General features: G+C 44.0%; 1 protein-coding gene across 4 annotated transcripts in view; it reads left to right on the top strand.

Annotated features, from left to right (window-relative positions):
- Positions 1 to 12,290, top strand: part of FLNB (filamin B) — a 139,076-nt gene that overhangs the window by 54,147 nt on the left and 72,639 nt on the right. For all 4 annotated transcript variants that reach the window (XM_082637939.1, XM_082637938.1, XM_082637941.1 and 1 more), the window contains exons 2-4: positions 3,064 to 3,312; positions 5,538 to 5,635; positions 8,085 to 8,232. In XM_082637939.1, coding sequence (XP_082494065.1) covers positions 3,064 to 3,312; positions 5,538 to 5,635; positions 8,085 to 8,232 — 495 coding nt within the window. The remainder of the gene's footprint in view (positions 1 to 3,063; positions 3,313 to 5,537; positions 5,636 to 8,084; positions 8,233 to 12,290) is intronic.

Below are 12,290 nucleotides of genomic sequence, written 5' to 3'. Positions count from 1 at the left end.
CATTTGAACTTTCACCTGTCAAAATCACTTTTGGAATGAGGACAGCTTCGTAGAATAGCAGAATGAAAGTATCATTTATCCCAATGAGACCTTAATGGGGGCTTTCCCGTTTGGACACCCACCTTGAATTCATTGGAAACAGAAGTTCTGGGCATTGTATGTTTCATAAATTTGGCTCAGACTTTTACTGGGTCATATTTCCCCCAAATCTTTTTGAAAAAGACTCATGTCTCATTCCTTTAAACCAACATGTGTAAGCTGGGTAAAAATAGAGCAAACTGGTTTCACGTTTTGATTTATGGACGAAATCTGCAAGTTTGCCTTCGAAAAGCATTTAAAACGTAACTTAGGGAAGTTTGAGCCTTGCAGACTGATGCCTGTGGCTGGATGAGACTCTGGCCTGTTCAGATTCTGCCTGGTGCAAGACCAGACGTGGCCAGGTCCACCCCTTACCCGGATTAGCAGTAAGCATTCACACGCCTTGCTTCTCCCCCCATCTCCCCTCACCCTTCTGAAGACTGCTCTTCTGCCCTTAGGCTGAATAAAGGAAACCGGCATGGAAAATGGTTTGACGAGGAATTTTTTTTACCATCGGTAGGTAGTAACTCAGTAATCAATAGCACTTGAAAGACACACTCGTAACAGGGCATCTAATCCTAAAATTTCAGGCACGGTCAAGGACTGTCAGCTGGTCTAGCAGAATGAATTCCTTGGATACCTGTATTCTGTGCAGGGGTTCAGTATTTTGTGTACATCACTACTCCTTTGACCACAGGACCTCAGAAGCAGTGCTGGCTTCATGGTTGCACGACCTGGGCAGCTATACAGAGCCCTGTGCTCAGGGGGGTTCTCTGTGCTTGGTTTAATGCTCTGCTGTTGCCGTCTTGAAATTCTTAATACTTTTTGGACAAGGAATCCTGTATTTTCATTTGTCACTGGGCCCCGTGAGTTATGCAGACAGTCCTGCTTAAAAGTTAGTTATACAGTTCATTATGTAGAAAATCCCTGGGCACCTTAACTTTGAATGAGGATTGCTCGAATTTAGCGTGTTTGACTGGCCAGTTCATGATAATCGTTACGCTGTCCAGTTTTACGTGATCAAGTTTTGTTATGACTGACCTGCAACTGTGAAATTACCTTTGTTTTCTGTGGGTTTGGGTGTGGGCTTTTAGGAGGGTTTTTTTTTTTCTTATAAGAGGACCTAACAATAAACAGGTTGATTTAAAAAAAAAGCCCCACCCTTTCAGTATTGAATGGCATGCCATTTACTCCTTAACAGCATGTGAGTTTATTTTTCATGTGGTTGTAGCTGGGTTTCATTAAGTGCAGTTTGACGTGTGTTTAACCAACGTTCAGGTGGCTTGCGGTGGGTGGGAGCGGGGGACAGGGCGTGGGGAGCTGCAAGATGAAGAAGGCCCAGTTACTCCCCTTCAGGAGCTCACAGCCCAGGAGTGGGGATGGCGGGGAGGCTGAGGAATGAATGGTTGTTCTCATGAGAGGATCCTGGTGTGGTTACACAGAGGCTGATGGGAGTGAAGTTCACCATCTGTTAGATCTGGCCCTTGAATGATGATCTGGGGTTTCTCCTGCAGGAGGATGGGGTGAAGGGCCTTGTCATCATAGGGAATACAGAAGAAGTGGATAAGTCCAGGGGGTTCACAGCAAGTTGTGCTCCAGAAGTGGGGAGTCTGGAATGTGGAGTGTGGTGGGTGGCAGTGACAAGGGTGGAAAAGCAGGCCAGGTGGAGGTTGTGTAGGTCTCTCAAGGTGCTACATGTCTAAAGAGTTTAACCCTGGGCAGCAGGGACCATTGGTGAATGGGGAAGCACAGGGGTACCTGACTAGAAGGATGGTTCTCGGGTTATGTGAACAATGATGGAGCTTCATGGCTGTTGAGGAAGCAGAGAGGGGAGGAGGGGCCACATATTTGGGGGGAGAGTGTAGAAAAGGATTTGCCAAGAGGTGGGGAGAGAACTGTTGTGGGAACTGCTCCAGGGCTTTGGAGGAGGAGTCTAAGATGATTCTGACATTTTCACCTTGGGGTCCTGGCCGAATGGGGGGTTGTAACAAAGGTTGTTTAGGGTGTAGGAAATGGAGAGACAGACAGAAAGACAGATATCTTGGAGATAATGTTTGAATCTTGATGGGTGCAGATGGAGGTTGGAAAGAGGACAGAGAGCCACAGGGAAGCCAAGGGGAGTGGGAAGTAGAAACCAGTGGCCGTGAGAGTTCCAGAAGGGGCTGACCAGCGGCAGGGCATGTCCTGTTAAGCTGGGGGATGACTAGAAAAGGGGCCATGCCCTTGGCCAGTCACTTATCCTCCTGGCAACACGTTGCCCAATTAGATTAGCTTAACTGTTAGTTAAGCTAACTAACAGTCTTCTTTTATGAATGACTAACTTGTCAGAGAAGTGAGAGGAAAATGATTGATAACACCCAGTATTTGTGAGATCTGAGAGAAAATGACCTCTTAAACATGTAGATGGGGGTGTAAACAGAAACAACATTTTATAGGGAAAAGATATCTAGGACCAGTGATTAGTGAAAAGAAAGATTTCAAGGCTGATCATATAGTAGAATATAAATTATATTATAGTATAATATACTATAATTTATAGTATAATATAAATTCCGGCAGCAAACACATACACATGTGTGTGCACACAATCTGGTAGACAGTATACCGCCAGGTTAACAGGTGGTTATCTCTGGAATGCAGCCACCTCTTGTTATTGTCTATATTTCTGAAATGATTTCTTGAAATTTAAAAAAAACTCTTTTTATTATGGAAAATTTCAAATGCATGTAAAAATAGAGACAGTGGAATAATGCGTTTTCATGGACTTATAATCCAATGACACTGGTTAACAACGTTTTGGAATCTTATTTCATCTCTTTGCATCCTTAAGTATTTTGAAGCAAATGCCAGCATTGCATCCCTTCACTCTCATATAGCTCAGTGTGGTTCTCTAACAGTTGAGGACTCCATTTACTTTCTTATAAAGAGTGTGAATCATACCTCTGCAACCCAGAGGCTTGACCAGGCCTGTGTCTCTCTGCTCAGACAGCAAAGCCATCGTGGATGGGAACCTGAAGCTCATCTTGGGCCTGGTGTGGACGCTGATCCTCCACTACTCCATCTCCATGCCTGTGTGGGAGGATGAAGGGGATGACGATGCCAAGAAGCAGACGCCAAAGCAGAGGCTGCTGGGGTGGATTCAGAACAAGATCCCCTACTTGCCCATCACCAACTTTAACCAGAACTGGCAAGATGGCAAAGCCCTGGGAGCCCTGGTAGACAGCTGTGCTCCAGGTAAGTGCCAATGGCTGCCTGAGCCATCCCTTCCGGAGGGGTGGGGTATGTGGACCCCTAAACCTCTTGGTTTTGGGTGGGAAAGCTAGGTTTGCTGTGATTGGTGTATTTCTCCTGGTTTTTAGCCCATTGTAAGATAACTAAAGGAATGAAAAACGGCTCCGTTTGCCTTTCTGATGGCAGGTCTTATAGGTCCATCCATAGACTTGTTTGAGCATTGAATTATTTACCCAAATTCTGAATGAAGGCCTTCATGCTCGGAGCAGAACTTGAGTTCGGCTTCCAGACCCCAAGTCCTGCTTCTTCTCCCTCTTTCCACAGTTGGTGCTTAGTTTCCCATTGGCTTCAACATGTGCCCTATTAGGTGGTTTGGCATGAAAATCTAAACACTTTTATTGAGTGGAAAGTACCCGTCTTTGTCAGCCACTGGGTTGACTATATATGGCTTTCTCCGACCCTTTCTTGCTGCATTGCTGTGAAATAGTGCTTGGTCAGGATCCAGTTGGAGCCTTTTCTACCCTTGATGAGCTCCTGTTTCTGAGTGGTTGAATGTACACCAAGGTAGTAATTATCCTCACTGGAGCGTTTAGATTGATGGGTAGAGTTTGCTGATACACTCTCAATAGAAAAACCAGAGCCTGTGTTTATGTGCACCTCCAAAATTGTGTTTAATAAAAAATCTGCCCTAATAATCATATTTTCCATTTACTGATTGCTCTGTATATGCTGAGCACATTGGTATTAAGTAAGCTAGGGGTTCTCAACACGCTCAACTAGCTGGTGTCAACTGGATAGGGAAGGAGGGCTGGCTCTAGGCCCCAGTCTTCCTTGAGAGCCTGTAAGCTCATCCAGAAGTAACTCAAAGCTCAGCATTAGTTCATTTCCCAGTGCCCTCTTTCTTGCTTCCATGCAAAGACACATTTTAGGGTACCTCTTTCCAGTTTAAACCTGGGGATTTTTACTCCAGTCCTATACTTCTTGTGGTTACAAAGGTTTTTGAGATAATTCTAGGTTTAGGCCTTTGAGCAAGTGAATGTTGTAAGTACACAGGATGCTAGGTCAGTCTTTTAGATATATCCAGGATTGGGATTGGGATATTGAAACTTATAATACGAAATATATGTTTGGTCTTTGTCCCCTTTCCTGGCACAGAGCTCCTAAAACCCTTGGAATTTACTAAGCGAAAATAGCTGTGGTAGTCGTGTTGTTCAGCCATGCCTGAGTTTGTTAATGAGGTGACTTTTGGAATGCCCCAAAGGATGGGGGCTGGATGTTGGGGGAACCAATCAGTGATTAGAGGGTTGGAACTTTCTCCCCTGTCCCCTGACCTCCAGGAAGGGGAAAGGGGATAGAGATTGAGTTAACCACTAATGGCAGGTGATTTAATCAGTCCAGCCTGTGTAATGAAACCTCCGTAAAAATCCCTGAGCTACGGGGTTTGGGGAGCTTCCGGTTGGTAAACAAGTGGTGGTCCTGGGGTGATGGTGTACCTGAAAGGACGTGGAAGCTGCTTGCCCCTTCTCCCACCTTGCCCTATGCATCTATTCCGTTTAGTAAAATCCTTTTATAATAAACCAGTGACCCAGTAAGTAAACTGTTTTCCTGAGATCTGTGAGCCACTCTAGGAAACAATCCAACCTGAGGAGGGGGTTGTAGGAACCTCTGATTAGTAACTGGTTGGTCAGAAGCCCAGGTGACAAACCTGGACTTGTGATTGGGCTCTGAAGTTGGGGTTGGGGGAGTCTTGTGGGACTGAGCCCTTAGCCTGTGGGTTCTGATGCTGTTTCCAGGTAGATAGTGTCAGAATTAAGTTAAGTCATAGGACACACAGCTGATGTCAACCCCACACATTTGGTGACCAGAGCACAGAAGTGTGAGTGTGATGTGTCCAAAAAATCTCTCCTGCAAAAAGGTACCAGGCCCAAATGGTTTTACAGGCTTTGTTTGTTCATTTATTTACACCACACCCTTAAAGAATGGATAAATTCCTATCTGAATGCAAGAAGATAACAGCCTGAAGAAGAAGTCTCAGCTCAGGCAGAATAGTTTCTACTTTGGCATACTCATATCTGTGATACTTTCGGCCCATAAAGCATACAGTTCACTAAGATTTTTGGAAGAAACTGTTCTCTCAAGAGACTGAGTGAGTTTAGTTTAGGCACCTGGTTTCCTTTAACCTCTTAAGTCAGTTAATACTAACAACATCTTTTGTGTGATGTTAACAGGTCTGTGCCCAGACTGGGAATCCTGGGACCCACGAAAGCCTGTGGATAATGCACGAGAAGCCATGCAGCAGGCAGACGACTGGCTGGGTGTCCCACAGGTATGTGTAGAAGCATGCGTGTCCCACGAAGCTGTTTCCCCTGATGCTCTGTGGATGCCTTTGGGTCTGGCAGGCAGTCTGACCTCCTCATTGGTCAGCTTTCAATGAGCATTGTCTGTGGCCGTCTCCCATCTTCCTCAGTTTACCCATATTAATAGGTTCTCATTGACTTAGGTGCTTGTAGATCCCCTAAAGATCTTCACTGTCACATGGGACAGATTTTCTAGTATTTTTTTTTAATATTTATTTTATTCATTTATTTATTTATTTGGTTGTGCCTGATCTTAGTTGCAGCAGGCGGGCTCCTTAGTTGTGGCTCACTGGCTTCTCAGTTGTGGCATGTAAACTCTGAGTTGCAGCATGCATGTGGGATCTAGTTCCCTGACCAGGGATTGAACCTGGCCCCCTGCATTGGGAGTGCAGAGTCTTAACCACTGTGCCACCAGGGAAGTCCTGAATTTTCTAGTATTTCTGTTCTAAAGATCACAAAGGCCATGTCTGGATGCCAGACTGCAAATGTGGACCTTAACCATAAGAAATTGCCAATATTTGACCATTTTTAACCTATTAAACATTTTTTTAAATCCAATATCTTCAAGAAAGTCACTTAGAACTTTTTAAGAAATTTAAACCAAGGTAACTCGCCATTAATGGAAAGTGTTTAAGAATTCATATTGCTCATAATCCTAACAAAGGAATATAACAACAGAACTTGGAAATTGAATATGTCTCAGATACCACCTACAGTAGCCACGTTGCTTAGTTGAGGTCCAATCTTCTACGCCCTTCCAAGGAGTTTAAAAAGCAACTCCTGACACCATGATTCCCATGTTCAAAGACTCGGTCAAGGAAAGTTGTGGGTAGCCAGTGCCAGGGGATGGATGACCTCATTACAGGCTCCATTAAGGTCTTGAGTTGGTTTTCAGAGCTCAGTTCAGTGTATTTGTAACAGGATCCCTTGGGAGGTAGAAAATCTTGCCTATATTCCTTTGGTTTGGTTTGGCATCATGTCTCTTCTCCAAGGCCCACTCCTTGACTCTTCCACCCTCAGGAAGTGGTATGATATGTTTTTCATCTCCCCTTAAATCAAAACCCATCTCCTTTGGGCGTTCATGTGATGTTGGTAGTGTGTAAAGTTGTTGAAGGAGCTGCCTAGGAGAAATGCCAAATCAACGTACATCCTACATTTTACAAAACGTATTGGAGGCAACTGTACAAACCCAAATAGCTGTTTCGTTGCTGCAGGCTAATTGTCAGAATGTTTCCTCTTCTCTTTTTTACCATGGAGTGGGGGAAGCTGGGTACATGTGTTGTTTATCTGCATTTGGTTGACCTGTTCATGAGACAGAGCCTTCTGTTCATCTGAGGAGGTGTGGCTTACCTCTTGGTGGCAGGAGAAGTTTTTGTACTGTTTAGGGCTGGGTCCTAAACAGTCCCAGGGTGGACCTGGGACTGTGACACCTTCAGGGAGGCCACCTGTCCAGCACAGGTCAAATCTTGCTCCTAAGCTGAATGTCAGTAGAAAATTTCCCCTTTCCTATTTTTTAAATGGCTTTTAATGTATTGAGACCTGTCTTAACTCAGGCTGCTATAACAATACCATTGACTGGGTGGCTTAAACAACAGACATTTATTTCTCAGTTCTAGAGCTTGGGAATTCCAAGATCAAGGTGCCAGGAAATTCACTTCTTGTTGAGGGCTCTCTTCCTGGCTTGCAGACAGCTGCAAACTGCCTTCTGGCTGTGTCCTTACACTGAGGTGGAGAGAGAGTGAGCTCTGGTCTTTCTTCCTCTTCTTATAAGGACACTAATCCCATCGTGGGAGCTCCACCCTCATGATCTCACCTCATCTAGACCTACTTACCCCCAAAGGCCCTACTTTTTTTTTTGGCCCTACTTCTTAATACCATCACACCAGGGATTAGGGTTTTAACAAATGAATTTGGGGAGGACAGAAACATTCAGTGTATTACAAGAGCACATACCTAATATGTCATTGTGTTGTCTCTTTTTGGTTTTATTTTTATTTTTTTATTAGTAGCTGAGTCAATAGAAATGCAGACAATGGATAAAAGAGCAAAGAAAAAGGCCAGTTTATCTATGCACTTTTTGGTAATATACTTTAATCCCACGTGTTCTTATTTCTTTTTCCTTACTTGATATAGCTTATCTTTTCTGGAAAGAGGAGTGAGTGGCCTTTTTTTTCTTTCAGGGTGGGGAGGTATGAACCTCTGGAAATTACGTATAGAATTGTCTGGAGAGGGTCCTCAGCTTCCAAAGGGGATGGTGACACTTCTAAAAGGTTAAAAAAAACAACTGATTTTGGCATGCCAGTTTGATGTAGTTTCACTTTATTGAGAGTATTGTTTGCTTTAAGAGATTTTTGCAAAAACTTCTGTAGTTGCAAAGTGATATGTTCTGGGTGTTCATCTACCATGTCGTTATTCTAGGTCATCACTCCTGAAGAAATTATTCACCCAGATGTGGATGAGCACTCGGTGATGACTTACCTGTCCCAGTTCCCCAAAGCCAAGCTCAAGCCAGGGGCTCCTCTTAAACCAAAACTCAACCCCAAGAAAGCCAGGGCCTATGGCAGAGGTAAGCACTGGTCATATTGAATTTGAGGCTTGTCCTCTAGTCTTGATTATTGAGAATCAAGAATGTATAGGCTTCATACTTAAAGACACCCCAGGCCTCCTTTGTCAGATGTTTTCTACCTAAAGGTCCATTTGTTTATGACCATCTTTTTCTGCCTTGTGAATTTAGGCTTTCAGAAACGCTGCTGCTTTAATGTGATGGAGACTGATGAGTTTGTTGGGTGCAGTAACCCTGGGATGAAGAAAGGACTATTGTTCCCATTTTTCAGATGAGGAACCAGAGGCCCAATCCACAGAGGAAAGGGGAGGTTGGGGTGGGGGAGGTCCCCCAGATTACCACGGTGGGGTGGGGCAAGAGCCTGGGTCTTCTGGCTGCTGATTCATTTCTCCTTCGGTTATGCTAAAGCTGCTGCAGGTTTCCAGATGCAGTGGGAGCTATTGTTAACCCCTGGCAGATACTTCCTTGCTAAGACATCCTGTTTATGATCTCCCAGCCAGCTGCCAAGGAGTGTTCTGCTCAGAACGTTAGAGTGGGTCAAAGGCATTTTGAAGAATTTGGTTTTCTGGTTGGCACCTGACTTAAAGCACATCAGCTTTTTTAAAGAGAACAGTTGCATTTCAGCCCAGTGTGGATTCTGGTAAAGATTAGTACAGCAAGATACAATTTGTTCCCTTTTCTGTGGCAAGGGGGACGAGTGCATTCTATTTCTTCATTTTCATAATTAACAGTTAGGATAACATTTACACACACAAAGTATTTTGTATGTCCTCTCCTAGAATCTACAGTTCTTAACATTCTAATGTGGTCTCTCGCCCCATGTGTGTATGTGTGTGTGCATGTGTGTGATTGTTGAATTATTTGAAAATAATTTGCTGGCATGGTAACAATTCACTCCTCAGTGCGTCCGCCAAGTCTCTCGTAAGAATAGGACATCCTCTTTTGTAACCACAGTATTCATTATCACACATAAGAAAATGAACAGTAATTTCATAACAACTAATATCCAGTTTATATTCGGATTTCTCTCTTGTCCTGTGATTGTCTTTTAGTTTTTCTCGTTTTACAAACCAAGATCTCATTAAGATTCACTTTCTACATTTGCTTGTTATTTTACCTTAGACTCTTAATCTAGGATAATTTCTGCTTTCTTGTTATTTTTAAAATGACATTGACTTTGTAAACATCCAGAGCTCTTGTCTATCTACTCATTCCCTTTGAAGATAGCATTGCCCTACTTGGCATCAGCTCACTCTTTTTTTTTTTTTTTTGGCGCACCATGAGGCATGCGGGATCTTAGTTCCCCAACCAGGGATAGAACCCGTGCCCCCTGCAGTGGAAGCGCGGAGTCTTAACCACTGCACCGCCAAGGAAGTCCCAGCATCAGCTTAGTCTTGAGATGATGCACCACCAGGGCAGTGGTGCTGACCCTGTGCTATTCTCAACCTCAGTATCCACGGCCTTCTCATCTGTGTTTTTAGCATGATTTAGACCAGAGGACAGATAGTTCTGGAAGAGACCCACTTGCCATTTGAAGTTCTTTTGGCAATGAGGTGGGGTCTGTGCAATCATTTATGTTATATGGAGACTGGGGACTTTGTTTGAAGCCCTCCCCACAGTGCAGTCAGTTGAAGGTTGGCATGTCCACACTTGCTTTAAAAGTGCTTCTCTGGGCTTCCCTGGTGGCGCAGTGGTTGAGAGTCCGCCTGCCGATGCAGGGGACACAGGTTCGTGCCCCGGTCTGGGAAGATCCCGTGTGCCGCGGAGCGGCTGGGCCCGTGAGCCATGGCCGCTGAGCCTGCGCGTCCGGAGCCTGTGCTCCGCAATGGGAGAGGCCACAACAATGAGAGGCCCGCGTACCGCAAAAAAAAAAAAAAAAGTGCTTCTCTAAGCTATAACCAAAGACGGTGACTGGAATAAGGAATCTGATGTGAAAGGTTATTCTTCCTTAAAGACAAAAAAGCTGCAAACAGCCAAATCTCTTGTCAACAAAATTGGTCAAATGGATTGAATCTAATCAAGGCATAAAGTGCTTGTTTGCAATAACCTTATCACTGGCTGTCATGTTTTCCCATTGTGAATGTGAAACGGTTTCCTTTCACGGTGCTGTTTTCTAGAAAATGACCTCTTGCTGCAGTCTAGGAATGTGGCTAGTCATTGCCATTTCCTTCATCTGCCTCTTTGTAAGTTTTATGCACTTAGGTAGGAAACATATACACACACATATGTATGCATATGTGTGTATTCTTTGCATTTTTTTGTTGTGGTAAAAGACATATAACACAACATTCACTAATTTAACTATTTTTAGATGTACCATTCACTTCTTGGTGAGGGCTCCCTTCCTGGCTTGCAGACAGCTGCAAACTGCCTTCTGGCTGTGTCCTTACACTGAGGTGGAGAGAGAGTGAGCTTCTGGTGATGGTTTCACAACACAGTGAATGTATGAATGTACTTAATGACACCAGAATTTTTGCATCTTCCCAAACTGAAACTCTGTATCCATTAAACAGTAACTCTCCATCCCCACCTCTGCCCAGGCCCTGGCAAGCACCGTTCTACTTTCTGTTTCTATGAATTTGCCAACTCTAGGTACGTCCATAAGTGGACTCATACAGTATTTGTCTTTTTGTGTTAGGCTTACTTCATGTAGCGTGGTGTTTTCAAGGTTCATCCACGTTGTTGCATGTATCAAAATTTCATTCCTTTTTAAAGCTAAGTAATACTCCGTTGTATCCATATTCCACATTTTATTTATCCATTTTTCTGTCAGTGGACATTTGGGTTGTTTCTACCTTTTAGCTATTGTGCATAATACTGCGAACATGGGTATATAAGTATCTGAGTCCCTACTTGCGGTTTTGGGGGGATATACCTAGAAGTGCGTTGCTGGATCATATGGTAATTCTGTGTTTAATTTTTTTTCTTTTTAAGTAGGAAGACAAAATGGTCATTTTAGGCAGCAGGGCCACATGTGAGGCCACATGGGCAGCACCTTAGATATTACGTTGTCTATGATGAGACAAGGGGAGGGACAATTGTTCTCTCCTATGTGGCCACATTGTTTTATTTCTGCCAACAGAACCAAGGCATAGAGAACATTTCATCTTCTAGTTTCTAAAACGGTTGGTAGGTTTGTTTTATTTTATTTTATTTATTTATTTATTTATATACAATATGTACTCTTTTAATTAATTAATTAATTTAGTTATCTATTTTTGGCTGCACTTGGGTCTTCGTTGCTGCGTGCGGGCTTTCTCTAGTTGCGGCGAGTGGGGGCTACTCTGTTGCAGTGTGCAGGCTTCGCATTGTGGTGGCTTCTCTTGTTGCAGAACATGGGCTCTAGGCGCGTGGGCTTCCGTAGTTGTGGCTCGCAGGCTCAGTAGTTGTGGCCACGGGCTTAGTTGTTCCGTGGCACATGGGATCTTCCCAGACCAGGGGTTGAACCTGCTCCCCTGCATTGGCAGGCAGATTCTTAACCACTGGACCACCAGGGAAGTCGCTGTTTTATTTTATTTTGGATGTTGATCAGGTTGCAGTTACCAGCTGGTTAGCATTTGCAGATCCATTCACTGAGACCCATTAACTGAAAGGAGAGAGGGCCAAGGTGAGGTAAATCTACAGCCACAAATAGGTCTTTGTGGTGGGCTCCTTTGTGGAGTTCGGTATATTGAAAGCGTGCATCCATGAGCTAAACAGAAACCTTTAGTGAAACCTGTGTTCTGTATGGAGCAGTCACTGCATAGTGAGCCCTCAGCACGCTTTGTTCTGAGTAATCCTAGGGAACAGTTGTTTCTCTGCATGGTAAGCATTAGCTCCAAGCGAGTTTACAGAGTGTGGAACGTGGTTCAGCCTCTAACCAACCATGGTTAACCAGGGTAGACAAGCCCAGTCCCCGGCTTTGGACAGTGTGCAGAGTAGGTCGTTCCTCAGGCTGTCAGAGTCAGATGGAGCGGGTATTTATAAATATTTAAATCTTTTTGTTAAATGACCCAATCATTATGTAAATTTTAAGCAAAAGAAAAATGTAGAGGGACTGCTCTGGTGGTCCAGTGGTAAAG

The sequence above is a fragment of the Mesoplodon mirus genome (assembly GCF_964341445.2).
Source record: "Mesoplodon mirus genome assembly, chromosome: 12".
Taxonomy (NCBI): Eukaryota; Metazoa; Chordata; class Mammalia; order Artiodactyla; family Ziphiidae; genus Mesoplodon; species Mesoplodon mirus.
Note: the sequence above shows the minus strand (reverse complement) of the source record. Positions and strands in the feature narration are given on the sequence as shown.